Source organism: Pyxicephalus adspersus, chromosome 10 (assembly GCF_032062135.1).
Source record: "Pyxicephalus adspersus chromosome 10, UCB_Pads_2.0, whole genome shotgun sequence".
Classification (NCBI taxonomy): domain Eukaryota; kingdom Metazoa; phylum Chordata; class Amphibia; order Anura; family Pyxicephalidae; genus Pyxicephalus; species Pyxicephalus adspersus.
This window is the reverse complement of record NC_092867.1, coordinates 44,115,501-44,133,478: the sequence shown is the minus strand read 5'-3', so window position 1 is coordinate 44,133,478 and position 17,978 is coordinate 44,115,501. Positions and strand designations below refer to the sequence as shown.

At 34.6% G+C, this 17,978-nt stretch overlaps 1 protein-coding gene across 1 annotated transcript in view; it reads left to right on the top strand.

Moving 5' to 3' along the window:
- Positions 1–11,186, top strand: part of LOC140338857 (uncharacterized) — a 30,230-nt gene extending 19,044 nt beyond the window's left edge. Inside the window, exons 12-15 of the mRNA XM_072423178.1 lie at positions 5,953–6,136; positions 7,901–8,020; positions 9,432–9,509; positions 10,169–11,186. Of these exons, the coding sequence (XP_072279279.1) occupies positions 5,953–6,136; positions 7,901–8,020; positions 9,432–9,509; positions 10,169–10,545 (759 nt within the window). The 3' untranslated portion in view covers positions 10,546–11,186. The remainder of the gene's footprint in view (positions 1–5,952; positions 6,137–7,900; positions 8,021–9,431; positions 9,510–10,168) is intronic.
- Positions 11,187–17,978: the final 6,792 nt, after the last annotated feature.

The window sequence follows — 17,978 nt, the reverse complement described above, 5'->3', positions numbered from 1 at the left end:
GCAACAAGGGGGGTCAAGTAGCAGTTTGGAGTGGAAACCATGCAGACATTTGTACTCAATACTTGTGGAAAAAATGAGAAAAAACATCAAGCAATAAGGATTTAAACTGACCTGTAAAATCCACTGCAGATGCACACAGAACAGGGCACAGGTGTGCGCTAATCAATTGCTATCACCTCACCATTGAGTTTACCATCTCCTCCTGAATCGCGCAGCTAAAAATTAATAGCTTTAATTGACGTATTCGAGATCTTTGCTCATTTTTACAGGAAACCGGCAGGCGAGTTCACTAGAACTCGGGCCCGACTTGCTGTTTTTGCTGATCGGCGCATACGTACGCGCGTCAAGCATACACGCATTCCATTGATAAATCAGGGCCTTTGTGTACTGTTGTAACATCCCTGAACTACTAGGCCATATGGGAGTACCAGAATATCGTGCAGAAGTCTGGCGGCTTTTCATAGACAGTTCGAAGTTTGAAATCTGTTTTACTGCATAATGGCAACTGCTATGCATCAATTCCAATTGGTCACTCAACAAAATTTAAGTATATGAAACATCAAAATGGTCTTACAAAAACTTTGCTATCATGAACACCAATGGGTAATATATGTTGATTTATAAATGGTGAACTTACTACTTGGACAGCAAAGTGGATACACAAAGTACCCATGTCTCATCTGCTTGTGGGATAGTAAAGCAAAGCAAGATCACTGGAAATAAGTGACATGGCCTCCAAGGGAAAACATGAAAAAAGGTGGAGCAAAGATCAATAACAAGCTGATGGTTGACAAAGAAAAAATCATTCACCCTCCACTACATATAAAATTGTGATTAACCCCCCTGGCGGTATTCCCGGCCACACTCGTCTAAAAACATAAAAAAACACTCTTAATTTTGTTTTATCAGCATCCTCCATCAGATCTCCTCCTTGGGCCGCGTCCTTTTCCTTTAATCTTCAGCTGGCAAGTGCAGTGACCAGGGTTTCCGGGTGACGTCGGTGCATGCGTCGTTGTGTGCGGGAGGTGGGGAGGGAAATTCAAATATTTTTGTATTAGATTCAATACAAAATAACTGTATCGAATCTATTACAAAGAAATCTTTATATACTATATATATTAAATTATATATATATTATATATGCTACTGTATAGTTATATTACAGTGTTTAGTATTTTTATGCACCCTTGTTTTAAAAGATTTTTGTGTTTTTTTTACTTAAATTTATAAGTTGCTTAAATTTATTATATATTGGACATATTTATGTGAGTTGTGTCTAAGAATTATAATTATAATTAGACTTATTAGAATTAGAATTATTAAGTAACTTGTTAGAGCTCTGAACAAGGGCAGTGATTGCTTCAAATACATTTGTAGATTCTTCCCTGGATTGAGTACTGAAAAATTAAAAGCAGGAATCTTTGATGGACTCCAGATTCGAAATTGATAAATGATTCAAATGTCACAAGTTACATGACTGATACTGAAGCTTCTGCCTGGCACAGCTATGTCATGGTTGTCAGGAACTTGTTGGGTAACCATAAAGCACAAAATTATGAAGAACTGGTACAAAACTTGCTCTTAAACTTTAAAAAATTTTCAGAAAACCTTGGTGATTTCAGTGGGGAACACGGGGAGAGGTTCCATCAAGATATAAAGGTGATGGAAGAAAGGTATCAGGACAGATAGGATAGACACATGATGGCCGACTACTGCTGGAGCCTTCAATGTGATTGTCCTGATCATCAACATAATCATCAACATCAACATCAACATGATCATCAACATCATCATCATACAAACTGAGTTTTTCAATGATTTCTTTGTGATTAGTTCTGTAATGATTCTGAATATAGAATATATTGACATTAGGTATTTCAAAAATGTAATTTTGTATACGTAGGCATATCTAGTTTAATTTTTCTTAATTTTCATGTTTTATTAGTTTTCCATGAGGTTATTATTGAGGTCATTGTTTCAAAAACTAGAGCCAGTTGTTTAAATAGAGGCCTTTCATAATTGCCTACAGTTACACTGTAAGATAAATACCACATATCTGTCCTCTGCAACTATTTCCAAGAAAATGGAAAGCAGTTCACTTAGGTATTGTGTTGTGATGGGCTGCAAAAAACTAGAACAAACTTCAATATGTATTATAAGTATAAAAGTAACAGCAAATACACAAGTTGTTCTCTGCAATTTTAGCTGAGGGTCAGGTTTTTTTGTAATGCTTGTTCAACGCACGTTTGCAGAATTTTGTAATGTATTTACCTTCCTCAATGAACATTTACTTGACTGAACAAGTGTTTTAAAGAGGTTTTCTGAAATAAATGTTGCAATTACGCCACTAAGTCCCGAACAAACAGACTCTGTTCTGGAGAGGATATCAATAGATTGGAAAACATTAGAAATGTAAAAAATATTTAGAGAGTTTCAAAAATCTTAGGACACCAAGTCTTTTGACATTGCATCACTTGCAGTAAGAAGTGATAAGACTGAATGTTTGTTGTACTATTATGATATGGTAACTCTTTCCTAACTAAAAAAAAGAAAAAACTAAAAGTACATTCACATTTTCTTCTTGGTTGCCCTATTGGGAAAAACATTCTTCTTCCAAAGTATGTCAAACATTAAAATATTTATTTTTCAAATCCTAATTGTTGCTCATTTATTTCTACTAAATAGTAACATTTTATTTGTGTTTAAATAAATAGTTTAGTTAGAGTCCAACTTATTTATACAGAAAATGTCATTGATATTATTACACTGATTGCAGGGTGCTGTGATTCCCCCTTGCCTTGCACTCACAAAAAGGTAATGGTGGGTGCCATTACAATTGAAAGATTGAGGACATATTAAAAGTAAAAAAGTTTACTTTAAGGGACATCTCCTGGAACATGGGGATGAGTTAGTACCACTGCTAAAAACGTTTAAGTAATTTTTCTTGGGATCACACTTATCTCACTAATCCTCCCGCAGAAATGAAGAAGCCCAATTTCATAGTTATTTGTATGACCTTTAAGGAAACATTTGTGTATTATATATAATTTATGTTTACTTATAAATTGACTTGATCTCTCATTACTGCATGATAAATCTATAATTTAATGCTGGTAGGCTCATTAATTATCTTTGTGTTTGTAATACAATTTTATAGACTGGTCTGCTTTTTGTATCCTTTTTCCAATTAATACATGTAAACATAAAAAATATAAAATTGTGATACCCCCATAATCTCCTAAGTGTTATCCTAAATCTTAGGTTTTAGGACACGTATTTTAAAACTCTCAACCTGTGTTGAGAGTTGTCAGCAGAATATGTGTCCTGATTGTGAGAGTGCCATCATCTTCAGTATGGGGACTAACTTGAATATTTTGGTTTTGTCACCTGTCACCTGTAGCCCCAAAACAGGAAAACAGAAAGTAATATTAATAATAATAATTATAATAAAAAAATCCTTCCTCACACTCATCAAAACCAGAACAAAAGTCTTGACTGATCTTTCACTTTAAAAGCATGATAAAACATAGTGAGAAATGTTTAAACTAAATGCAAAATATGAACACATTACAGAAAATGTAACTATTTCACTATAAATCACTTTTGATAATAGATTGTTTTGCTTGTTCACATTTTTTCAAAATAAATATTTCATTAACTGTTGTGCTTTAGTAAACCACTTGAACCTCTTACATTTTATTGAAAAAAAATATCTGTCAGGCCAATACAGGACACTAAGGGCATATTTATAAAGCAGCAGATGTGGCTTCATTCAAACATTTGCTGGTACTGAATGCGTCTTTGTACTTTCAAACACATGTACAAGAAGGATTTCTCTGCTGTAAATGTTTGGAAAATGTCAGATTTGTTGCTTTATAAATACACTGCCTGTCCAAAAACAATTCCCATGTCTGTAGGTGCAATATTATGATCTGGGCGGCTTCAATTGATTCAACATTACATGCCTTAAAATTCAGTTTCTGAATATAGTGAATGACCAGGTTTTTCTATCAATAGATTTTTTTCTTCCCTAATGGAACGAGCATTTTCCAAAAATACAATGTAAGGATTTTTCAGGCCTAAATTGTAAAAGAGCATTGAAGAGCATCATCATTTTCACACATGGATTGGCTATCACAGAGTCAAGACCTGAACTCCATTGTGAATTTTTGTGAGGTGCTGGAGAAGATTTCATGAGTGGTCCGACTCTCCCATCATCAATACAAGAGATCAATACAAAAAAAAAAAATTAACAGAAATAAGTGTTGTCATATTGCAAATTTTAGTCTGACTTTTTTTTTTAGCTAGGCAGTGTATGTCTCTTTCAGCCATATAAAGAAGTAAGCACACCCCAAAGAAATATCATATTGAAATTGACAAACATTACTCATTTAAACGGCACAGATTAAGGTGATATACTTGCAATATAAAGTGAAATAAGTAACTACAAGATCTCAGAAGCCAGTACATAACCTTCCATTTTTCAGCTATTACTTTTTTAGATTAGGTAGTGCTAGAGATCATTATCATGTTGGTCTGTAGAAGACTGGTAAGCCCCAAATCTTATTTAGTGGTGACAGCAGCTGGTTACAATGCAAACAGCTGCTGAGACCTGAGACAGACTTTGAGACTGGGTGCTGATTTAAATATAATGCCTTTACAAAAAATTCTGCTATACCATTGACATTTTAATGCACTGCCGGGGACATAAGTGCCTAAGATAAAACTCTATAAGACAATAGGCTTCCATTTGCATATTTCAAAGGTTCATTGAAAGCTAATCCTAAATATCTTGTTCTAAATATAAAGGATAAAGTGGTGGTACATTTAGGACTGTATATACTTTTTTATGTAACAAATTGTTATTGTAATATTTTAGCTTTTGATACTATAGTTTTTCTGTCATTTTTTTTTTCATTTTTCAGTAGACAGAAAGAAAAACCACAAATTTCAAGGGGTGTACACACTTCTTCACAGGAATATATAGAATCATGTTGTCAAAGAAGGGACTGATAAGGCAACTATTAAAGAACAACTTTTCATGATGTTATCTTCATATGCTTTTAAAAGGTATCATCTCTTACTATGATAACATACCGATCACTGCTTTGATTATTACCAAGGAATTGAACCTAAAATACCAATCTATTAGAGAAAATGTAGACCTGCCACTAATTCATGACACATTTTGGCAATGGATTATACAGCTTGTTCACATTTTTTAAACACATATTTGATTAACTGATAATCTAGTTCACCACTTGAATTTCTGGGGAATTTTTTACGTAAAACTGTTTTTTTATAATAATATTTGTCAGGGCCCTCAAAGACACTTACAAAAGGGTGTTGCCAAAGATATCACTGATAAGGCGCTAATAAAAAGACAACTTATCCATGATGAGGTTCTCATGCGAAAAAGATATCATCTTTAAAGCTAAGCATTGTTCATCTTACCCAGGTACGTATTTTAAAAAATTATTTTTTTAGGTATAAATCAATATATTATGTGTTATTTAAAATTTAGTCAGGTACAATATATAACCATTTCGGATGTTACTATTAAATCATGACTATTTTAATTTGGGGTTTTATTTCATCTGTGGTTTATAAGATAAATTGTACTAGAAAATAAGTACACTTTGTACTTATTTGTGTTTAATATTAATTCTTTTTTTTGTGTGTGTGTTATCTGTTGTATGTTGGTATGGTAAACAACACTATATAGCAAATCTTATAAAGCAATAAAAATGATATAGGTAAAACAATATTAAGCTTACATTGCAAACAGATAAACTTTTTTGCAGTATAAAAAATAAAAATAGCAAGATATTTAGGATTTAAGCACAAATAATTAAAAGAATGAAAACATAAGTAAATATACTTTTAACAGTTTTCCTAAAACATTACTGGGTTTTCCATTTTTTTCATATATCAATGTATTTTTTTATGCAGGTTTCCAAAATGGTTTCCCTCTGGGAGATTTTCAGTCTTTTTGCTGCAGCTACTTTAGTAGTGTGCCAAGCTCCTGGATCTGATAAATGTGCAGGAGCACCTGGAATTCCCGGAACCCCAGGACAGAATGGTCTTCCAGGAAGGGATGGAAGAGATGGAATAAGAGGAGAACCTGGAATACCAGGTATGGACATTTATATTATTTTGTGGCATTTATCTCTTCTTTACATTGGTAATCAATTGGTAATGATTTACACTTGGAAAAATAAGGACAACATGTTCCTATTTGACAAGTCAATGTATGGATTGGCAGTTAATCATAAAAAAAATGTAGGTATACTTCCATAAACACGAGTGTCCGTGTATTTATTCATAATACTGTACAAGGTCTAGCAATGTATGTCCTGTACAGAAATAAGGGTTTCTTTAGTGTCATGTAAATGTAATGTAGTTTGTAGACAACACATAGCTACAAATTTGTAAATAAATTTTGTGGGCTCAAAGTTAATGCCTAAAATCTCAGAATAAGGTCCTTCAGCCTCAATGCTGAGGTTTTACTTTTCATTCATATGTTACTTTAGTATTTAAAAGTTCTGGCCACGGGAAAAACCACCTATTTAGGCTTATAGTGCAGGTCTTAGTTACAGTAACAATTTATACAAAAAAATCCCATAACCCAAGTTAGATAATTAAATAAAATGCCTTTTACAAAGATATAATTGCAAAGCATTTCCTGCAGTCGTCACTTGTAGCTGTTTTCCACTTTTTCTGTGATATTTGGTATTTCTTTCTATATATATTATTTAAATGTTGAGATGTTTAGAAAAGGGTGGCTGAATAACCTCATTAGGTGTATTACACCTTCACTGCCTTGCTAAAAATTTCCCTAAGCTTGTGGGGGAAGTGTTATGATGTGGGGTGGGTTCAGTTGGTAAGGTCTAAGTTCAGCAGTATTATGTTGCAAAAATTAGGTCAGCAGACAACCTGAAAAAACTGATGGCAGGGGTAAATCCCAAGATGACATTACCAGGATTCTTCTGGCTCAGATGGTAAGAATGCTTTGAAGAGCATGGGATAATTTTCACACATAAATCGGTCACCACAGTCCAGAGCCTAACTAATACTACTGAGATTTTTTGGGAGATGCTGGAATAGGTCCAATTCTCCTATCATTATTTTTAGATCATGGCTAGGAATTAATACAATTCTTGACAGACATTGTGACATTGCATAAGCTTAACAAAATTATTCCATGGCGAATGCGTGTCATAATCAATGCTGAAGTCGGGCCAACAAAATTTTAGAATGGGTGACTTTTTTGGGTGAGGTATTATGTATTACCTCCAAAACCAAGCACTTTCAGATTATGATATATGAGCTGTATTTAGATATCATTTGCATTTTAACCAGAAGTAATCACCCAAGCTAGGTTCATATGGTTACTGTATTTAGTCCTAAACCAAACCATTGTTACCTTTTTCCTATGGTTTTCCAGTACTTAGGTGTGATGGCTGCATCTGTTCACTTTTTTCAGCTTAAGAACATATGTAAAACGTACATCAAATTAATTCTGACCTTGCAAGAAATGCAGCAAATTTATCACTGACTGTGAGCGATTTTGCTTGTGCAAACTACTATTTCCATCGGACCTTATGTAATGGAGATAAAATAGGGCAGGTAAATTTAAATCTCAGCCTGGGTGGCTCATTTAATAGATATTTTGGAGAAGAAAATGAGGTCATCCAGGATCAGGAAGGGTGTTCTAGGTGAATAAAAAAGTGAAAAATACAACCAACTCACCTTAAGGACTGTAATCTCCAAGATTTGCATTTTTGCTTTCAGGTGTAAATATTCTTTGAGCAAAAAACCATTGCAAAATGACCTACGTTTTGGTAAACAGCATGTAAAATACAACCTCTATAATAAAGCTATTAATTTTGTATCTCAGGGCCAATGGGTCCTCCAGGTGGAAATCAAGGACCACCAGGAAGAGATGGCCTTCCAGGACCAATGGGACAACCTGGTCTACAAGGATTAAAGGGCGAAAAAGGAGATATGGGTCCTCGAGGTAAATTATTGAAAACATACATTACTGTTATACAGCAGTGTAAAAATGTTCTATATTTGCTGTTTTTATTTCCCTTTGATTTGTTTTGCTGCTGCTGGGACGCATCCTTCTTATCCATCTATCTGCAATCTAAACATTGGTTACAGTGTTTTTCACCTGACCTTTGGATGTAGTACACATAAAGAACTTACAGTCTTCCTCAAGTAAGAAAAAGCTGAGTGGGACATGCTTTAAAAAACTGTTTAAAAGTTACATCCACTCTCTTGCGAATTGAGGAAGCCTATATCAGTGTGACAATAATCCATGGTGGCTGAGCAAACACAAAAAATGTTTCTTTCTACGGTTGTTTTTAAGAAATCTCATTCACTAAGAAATCAAGTCTAATATATTGCTTTTGTATCCTCCAAATCCCCTGAGGAAGCCCTATGGGGTGAATCACGCCGGGAAAGGAGATCCATGACCACAAAACTAATCATTATAATTGGTTTACTTGGATTTTCAAGGTTTACCTAGTATTATTGTAACAAATCGTTTCATATCTGTTATATGACACATGATTTGTTCTTAGAATGAGCTTTTTAGAGTTTTTTGTAGTATATTAAAATTGACAATTTAATTTTTTAAATACCTCGTGTGCCACTTTAAAAAGCCTCCTTTTGCCCCTTTCCTCATTCGCTGGCATTGTCTATATCTGAGGCTATGCATAGATCAGGTTCACCTGATGTTATTAAATTGGTCTCCTTATGGTCACCATTTATTTCTACTTTTATATTTACTGGTTATTGTGGCATTTTTTGTTTTGGTAAAGTTGTAGCCAAACAGATAAAAACAGATAAAAAAACAAATAGTCATACTATGAGAAACCTAACTGCAAAGATGCCTGCCTTCTGAGAGCTCCCATATAGAGATTGTGATGGCCCAGACCAATTACCCCTCCCTTACCTCTGTAATTGACCTTTTATTTAGATATGGGAGACAAACCAATGAAAATACCATAAAGTGTCACATATTTCAGTTACAGCACCAATTCCATTGGGGCTGTTGACATCTTGCCCACGATGGGACCATCCAACAGAGGTCTTGAGGCTTTTACATGTAAATGTCATGCAGATATAGTTTATAGTCATTTAGATTTAGTCAAAAAGTTAAAATACATTCTAACAATGCCAGTCCCATACCAGTGCAATAGCACTGACAAACAAAAGGCCAGTGTATATTAGGCTCTGATGTGTAGGACAACCCAGGTGTATCTATGAAGTAGTAAGTAGGTGGTAGAGTTGCTCTTGAGTTGATGTTCAGAGATAAATACTAATGGCAAGTACATGTGAGGTCAAATAGCTTTGTAGAATGGCAAAAATGATATGCATTGTGTGCACATTTTTATAATGATATATGTTAATATTATTGACAGGATTCCCTGCATCAATGGATCCCGAACTCATTTCTCATCTTCAAGATATAAACAAACGTATCACCAGACTGGAAGGAGGTATATATCACAAATAAATATTTTAAAGAACATATCCAAAAGAAAAGAAAAAAATAAAAGTATTGTAAAAATGTAAAAGTAATAGTAGAACAGCATTTTGTATGAATAACGTTTTTTTGTGTTCCTTCGACGAAAAAAAGAACTTTTACTGTATTGTATTTATTCTGTACAGAACATAATTATATAAACATTTTAAAACACATCATAACATTACCTCCACAGGATTGGGGACATTTTTTTTGATTAAATGCTGCACAGACATTACTGTTCTGTTCTATGGAGAGGGGAAGGGATGGGCAGGAGAAAACCCTCTACTTCTTTCTTCGTCATAGAAAACAATAGCAGTTTTCAACAATAGCGCTTGGGGCTTGATAGGACAGGGTGGATATCTAAACAATGTCATGGGGGAGTTGTACCAATGCTAGAATATCTTCCTAGCTCCAATGATCCTAGGCAACAAAAATCTTCTGCCTGTATTACGGACCTTTGGGTCAGGCGACCAGAATGCGATCCACACATTTTTAGAATAAGTTATAGTATTAATAATTAAACAAAATACTGTATAAACTTTATCAAATTTTGTTGAATACAAATTTTACAATCAGTTTCCCAGAATATTTGTATAAAACACCATCTTTTATTAACCATTATTTTTTCAGTTCTCCTTCTGCAAGGTAAAATACAAGAAGTGGGAAACAAAATTTTAGCTACCAATGGAAAAGAGGTTGATTTTGAAACTTCCAAAACCACCTGTACAGATATCGGTGGAAAAATTGCTACTCCCATGGATGAAGCTGAAAACAATGCTATCCTAAATATTCTCAAAGAATACAACCGATATGCATATCTGGGAATACAGGAGGGGCCAACTCCTGGGGAGTTCCATTATTTGGATGGATATCATTTAAACTACACCCACTGGAGAAAAAGTGAACCAAGTGGAAAAGGAAAGGAAAATTGTGTTGAAATGTACACTGATGGAACATGGAATGACAAGGCGTGTAACCAGAAACGGCTCACAGTTTGCGAGTTTTAAATTTTGATTATAATGTTGAAACTTACAGATTGACACCATTTTAATTAAAATAATATATATTTTACAGTATACATTTGTTTTAAATTCAGTGATTAAAAAAATCTTTCCAGTTAAGTCTGCACATAAAAAATGAAGTTCTAAGTTGCCTAATAAAGATAAACATGACTTCCTTGAAGGGGGACAATATATACACTATTGCTGTACATGAAATCCCCACCAATGTTATTTTCTGTTTATATGGTTGGCTTTCTGCAATGATGAGCATGTCATTTTTTATTTAAATAAATACCACATGGTGTAATTCAGCAAATGTATTTGAAAACCATGAATCACAGTTTTTTTTATTATATTGACCAAATCATTTAAGGAAAATGAGATTTAGCCTTATGCATTGGCCGTATGAGACATTAGTCAAAGCTACCGGTGTTGGAATTTAGTCTCCCCCCTATCATCCTTCAGTATATGGCCAAACAAAGACCCTTGTCTTATCCCTGCAAAGTCCTTCTATGCAGTGATCACATCTATGGAAACAGTAATTAGTTTTGTCTTTTAATACCTGAAGTTGTACAATGACACTTAAGGGTTGTTAAATTATGTTCTTGTTACACAAACTGTTTCCAATTAAATTATGCAATACCAAATATTATGTGTCGTACTGTGCTTTGTTCTTTGTGAGAATGCAATAAAGCTTATGCGGGAAGTATAAGAAAATATATATACTTGTAATTCTCAAATCCTTTTTTTTCAAAAAAAATATCTATCCAATTTATAAGTGGGCTTACATAACTGTGTTCTTGATAATATACATATCCCTTGTAGCATACCATCCAAATGTTTGAGAAGGTCTTGTGTATTCAGGTTAGGGTACTTCTGGTAATTAGTCACACTCAACATAACTTGTTTCATTACGTAGGAGATGACTTTCCACTCATCCAAGTAGCTAAGTTTAGAAGCCAGCAGTAGTAGTCACAGTTAACAAGACTTGTTAACTGTCTTTTTAAACCTGAATTTTTTTAGAAGGAATAATACAATAGCAAATAAACACTTGTCTCATTTTGCATAGTTTTATTTTATGGTCTTTGTGTAGTTGGAGAAATTTCCCTTTACTTCCCATACCAGAAATAAAACAAGGATTAAAAGAAAGATTTAAAATTCAAGATAATTGATAGATGTTCCAAGAAGAGTTATACTTGTGAGAAATCTCTCACAATCTCTCTGTTTTGGTAATATTAGTCATCAGGACAAAAAGAGGAGTGATTCTCACCAATGAGGACAGACAACAATATTAACGTAAATTATTCAGTAATCATTAAAATTAAAGGAAATATTCAAATTAAAGGAAAGCCTTGCAGAGGCTGCAATGCTGGACCTGAGGCAAGGGCCCTTATTTATAAAGCAAGCTTGCTGTGCGAAAATACACGCCAATATACGAGGCGTATTTCCGCGAGCCGGAGTGGGAGCCGAGTGCTAGTACACTCGCCTTCACTTCCCAGCCGCATTCCTGTTTGATAAATGAGCAATGGGGTGGAGAATACGCCAATTAAGGTGATTAATCTTCAGCTGCGTGATTCAGAAGGATCCGTTAAGCTTTGTCAATAGTGAGGTCATAGCAATTAATTAGCACACACCTGCTCCCTGTTCTGTGCACATCTACAGTCTATTACAGGTCAATTTGAATCCTTAACCACCTGGGCGTTACACTGATTTCTGGATTTCTGTACCAAAAGCGGTACACTGTTTTTCATTAATTTTTTTTTTTAAATTGTAGACCTGTAACTTACAGAAATATATCCAAACAAGGGTCTAGTAGGTATCATGAATATAAAAAAAGTTTGAAACACACAATCAGTCCCCCGTTGACGGGCGCATGCACTGACATCATCAGGAATCGGCGAGGGACACGTACGCGAACGCCGGGTGTTCTAATTCTTTCCGAGCTTTCATGCAAATAGTGTTAAATTTTTTGCATGGAAATTTATTTTAGATTGTAGGCTATAATTCACCGAATTACTCAATAATTACTTATAATTCACCGAATTACCACATACCTCACCGAAATATGTTCAAAATTTCGGTGAGTTATGTAATTCACATTGTCACATATTGGTATTTGAATGTATTATGTACATATTCCTTTTATAAATAAATTGTCATGGTTTTTATTTCTTTATTTTTTATTTAATAGTCTGACATTTGCACTCATGTTGATTTGCCCCAACACAACTACTCTGTTTTCTTGTAGTTGCGTTATAGGTTTGTTGTCATTGTGCTGTTCTGCCTGATCTTAGTACTATTGTATACAAGCACAATTCCACTTGCTGTCCAAACTGGTTGTGAATTAGTTGTCCAGCTGAGTTGCATACTCATTCTAACACACCTGATGGTGATGGAAGGAGGCCCAGGTTGCCAAGCACAACATCAAACCACATTGATTGCCAAGCTCACAAGCAGGGTCAGGCACTCTTAGAAATTAACAGATGTTCTGTTGTTGCGTAAGTTAATTTGTCTCATTAAATACTGGAGTGTATGCATTATTTAGGTGTTTACATAAAACAAACAGTACTAGTATCTAAATCTTCCAGGGACAAATACACTTTGTGGCAAACATATTTTCTTGCTTTTCCAGCCTTTAGGGTATTTCTGCAGGTTTGAATGGCATTTTAGACCTTGCCCACTATATATCTTACTCAGCTTGGTAGCAGAAGCACATAAAGGCGGATTCCTCCTTGAACCAGAAGCAATATCACCCATGAATGTTGCTTGGAGCCAAGCCCATGACATCAGAAATCATAGGAAGAAATAGGCAATCTTTTCAACTCAAAGCATGTTAAGCAATATGCCCCATAAAATTATTTGCCAAAAAAATTCTTTGCCTAGGTCTTCCTCTAATTTCCCTTTTATATGTATATGTACACACATAAATGCACACATACCTACATGAATGTACATACATTAGTACACATGAAGCAAACCAAACAATATACACATAAAAAGAAAAACTTACCCGAATGAGGATCCTTCTCTGGAAAATTGGCTGGTGCATTTTTCAACAGATAGAACACAGTTCACGCGCACATAGAGATTCCGCCTTGGCGCACAACAATGCACAGCACACTAGTGAGGGTTGGCGCACAACTATGCCCATCAAACAACTGAGTTTTATTAAGACATTTGTGCTGTTTTAGCATTTCAAACAATTCATAGAATGGAACTGCTAAAAAACAAGCATAATTGACTTGAATTGAAATTGTGGGTCCTGGGAGATTGTAAAGGAGAACAACTACAACATTTTTCAAAAAAAAATTTTTTTTTTTGCCAAAAGAGCGTGTTTGTTAATATTTTGCTTGTTTTGTCCTACAAAATAGTTTGATATACCATTTGGCAAAAACAGATGGTCCGATGAAGCGATGTTTCCGCTAAATGTGCCACCATCAATACATGGTCTATTGAGAAGAAAGCCATGACATAGAGCTGTTGAGCTGGAGAAACAAATGTTTTTAAGAATAAGTCTACAGATAGATATTACATAAGCGAAAAAAGTGGCAAGGCCGTGGCAATGTTTACCCATGACTTTATAAAATAATCTCACTTAAGAGTCCAAGATGTGGGTAAATACTGTACTTAAGTACCCTGAGTAAGCCCGTTTAGGGCGAAATACGTCGGGAGAGACCATAAGTACAGTACTGACCAACATCTTGAACTCTTTAGTCAGAGTATTTTATAAAATCATGGTTAAACATTGCCATGACCTCATTTACCAATTATGTTTCTAAGAAGTATATGTTTTAGTAATTGAAATAAAAGGTTTGTTTTTAGTAATATGTTACATTTACAGACTCTTTAATCATTAATAGCTCATTAAATGTATCATTTATATAAAAAACTGACTTTAGCCTCTTGCATTTTAAGAGAAAGAAGCAGCAAAAAGACAATCAGTTAATGTGCTGACAAGAAGCATGCTAATAGGAGCAGAAAGCAATGATGACCTTTGCAGCTTCACCTTTCACTGTCCAGTCCTAGGCTGTAAAGGTCTAGGGATCAGTGGAAGTACATTTAATGATACTGGACATCAGACTGAGGACACCTAACAATATAAAAAGTACTGCAGGTGCAATCTCTGGATAAAAGAAAATATAATAAAAGCTGGTTTTGTTACTTTATTTGCAAGTAGACTATTCTTGATTTTACTGGTGTTATTTTTGGCTGTTGTTCTGCTTTAAATTTGTTTAAAATATACCTTTAATGCATGAACTTGTTCAGCACATAAATTACTTTTATTTAAAACATTTGCTAACATTTAGGATTGCATGTATTTCCCCTGCAATTTATTGTAAGAACAAATACAATTAACTAATTTAAACCCCTTGTTCAAGTGTGTGGATTTAGTCAAAAAGTCACCTGCTAAATCATTCAGCCATGGATTTCACTACTTGGTTCATTTTTGAAACTATTGCAGACACTTGAAATATACAGCTTGGTACTGTCAGATGCCTCTTAATTTATTGGTTGTTGCCTTGTGCAAATCCATTAAATCATTGATGAAACCTATTATTGCACTTATGGAAAGCATTACGTGTGGAATTTTTCAAAATAAGTAGCATCACATTGCTCTTTATGGTACAATTAAGTGTTTCAGACTAATATAAAAGCGAGAGAACAGCACCAGTGGTCATTAGCTTCTGATCGTCCAAAGGTAAATCATGAATTCTTTCTTTTTATTGTTTCTAGCTTTGACTTTGTATAGTTTTGTGTTTGTGTGATTATTTACTAAATTATATGTCCTCTATTGTATTTTGTACTAGGTTTTACTTACATTATTTTTGTATGATTTCTCAAAATAGCCTTTGCCATTTGTGTAATTTGTGCCATTATCTATGAGTAGTTCAAGCATTTTTCCAAATGTGTTGCTTATTTGGGCAGGATATAGTTTATGTGGATATTCTCACTTACTGTGTAACAGGTAGAGCATGGTATACTTTAATAGAATGAGCATTTACAGAACCAAATAAATTTGATTGAAATAGTTCCAGGGTCTGTTGAGCTCTGCTTTATTGCTTGGTGACCTTCTTTACTGACAAGTTGCAAAAATAGGAACATATTGTACATCTTTAATAGGTATATTTTGATGGCTTTTTTAAATAAAGGTCAGTGTAGACAGCCAAGCAGTATGTTTGAAAAAAGTAAGTATACCCTTACAACTGCTCTAGTGAAAGTAAGAGGGTAAGTAACAGCAAGGTGCTATTCATCAAATGCCCTGTAGGTATTCGTCATCAATAAGTGTAGTCACCTCTATAAAAGTTGAAGTTTTGGTAGTTCACAAGGCAGGAACATTGAGTTGTATGTTATCATAATAATGGAAAGATGTCAATGATCTTAGAGAAGCAACTTTCTCTGCCCATTAATCGGGGAAGGGTGATAGGGCCATTTCCAAACACTTTCAAGTCCACCAATCTACAGTGGGAAATATTATTCACAAGTGGAAAACAAAGGCAGTTGCCACTCTTCTCAGGAATATTTCCAGCAAAAAGGTCAGTGTGCAATGCTCAGTAAATTGCAAAAACAACTAAGGATGGAATCTGTGCGTGGGTTTCATACCTGGGGTTAGGTTTAAATAATTATAGAACCCACTAAAATCCAGATTATGCAAAATCTCAGAGTGTAACGATTCTTTTTCTCAAGGCCATATTCTAGCATTGTTTTGTCATGACTCTTTCTGTCTTGCCTTTATCAAGATACGTCAATACATTTTTTTCACAAGTCTTTAAACTTTAAGCTCTGTTTCATCAGATAAAAAATTACTAAGTGTCCTCTTTGGAGTTAAAAGCACCTTCAGTATCTAAAGTGTCTTCTATTTGTCTTTAACACTTTTGGCTTTGTTGGTTGACATGATTTCTGTTTTTCACAAATATTCATCCAAAAGTTCCTCCTGAATCTACCTATAGTTTCTTTCTTCCACCATTTTTAAAATAATATAACACTAATACTAACTAGGCCAAACTGAAGACTTGTTCTGGTACGGGGAGTTGGTCTGATGGTAGCATGAAGCTTCTTTCTCCATAAGTGGCCTATCACCAGTGGACCTGAGGCTCTTTGAACCAAGGCATACCAATAGGTATGTCTAAAATGCTAACTAAAAATAATCAAAATTTCAATACAGTTATTCTTAAAATGTATTCTTCTATCACAATAAGTTTTCCAAGCCTGCCATTTCCGGTCACCAATCCACAAAGATCTATACCATGGGGGAACTAATTGCCACATAGCACATTTATGAAAATCTCCATTTCAATGAGAAGGCAGGCAATCAGTGGCGTTCCTGTAGAAATAAATGAGGAGACATTTGTACAAATGTGGCCTGGCTTAAAGATGTTTCATAAAAAGACTGTGGCATGCATAGTAAAGATTTCCATGGAGGTAAACAAACTTATAAAACTTGTTGTCTTTTAATGAAGGCAGTTATTTCACATATAGAGTTGTTACATGTATATCACTTTCCTTACTATATGGTATGCTAAATGTAAGTAGGTATCTAATTATAACACCCTTTGTGGCTGACTATAGGAACATTTTCTTTTTTGCAGACTTTCATGATGAATTTCCTGCACAGATCCCTTATGCTCACAGTTCTGGCATTTCTGGTGATATGCCTGCAACAAGCACCAGTCAGCTGTCTTCCAGGTTTAAATGCGGTTCCTAAAGTAAATACTGCACAGGCGAAAAGCGGAATACCTGGATTTAAAGGTATTTGTGGTGATGAAATATGGTGGTGAAATTTAATTAGTAAATCATGTTGACACATAATGGTGAAATGTTGTATTGCCTCCTATCATAAATGTATTCTATGGTAGCAAATAAAAAGCCAGTCCTCAGATTTTACTGGCTCCCATACAGAAAGGGAAGGGTTTACCAACTTATGTCCAGTATAACTGCTTAAAGAATATTATTAGCTAAGCCCCAGGAAAACACAATACACTTCTAAACTACATTTATAGGAGCTGTTTCACCTATCAAAGAAGTTCTTATATTAACCATCCACCCTTGAAATTTACACAGCCCTCCAGAGAACTAGGTTGACATCTTGACATTCTATAGATGTTAAGCAGTAGAGATCTAGATTACCTCTCTGCCCTTAGCCTATAAATGAACAATATAGTAGAAGTAGCATATTGATGGGCCCATCCCCTGTTCACTGTGGTCTCTACTCTTCATGACCTCATGCCTTGTGTTAATCCAACTTAATATAGCAGATCTGTCTCTTAGTGTTGCCGTCTCTCTACATTTCTAATGTGCAAAGACTGGGAAGAGGTTATGGTTAAAACAGATTAGGTTATTCAGATAAATTGCAACAAAGTAGATTTTATTATTTTATCATGTAATATACCACTGGATTAACTGTTATTTATCTACAGTTAATTTACAGTCCTGGACATATC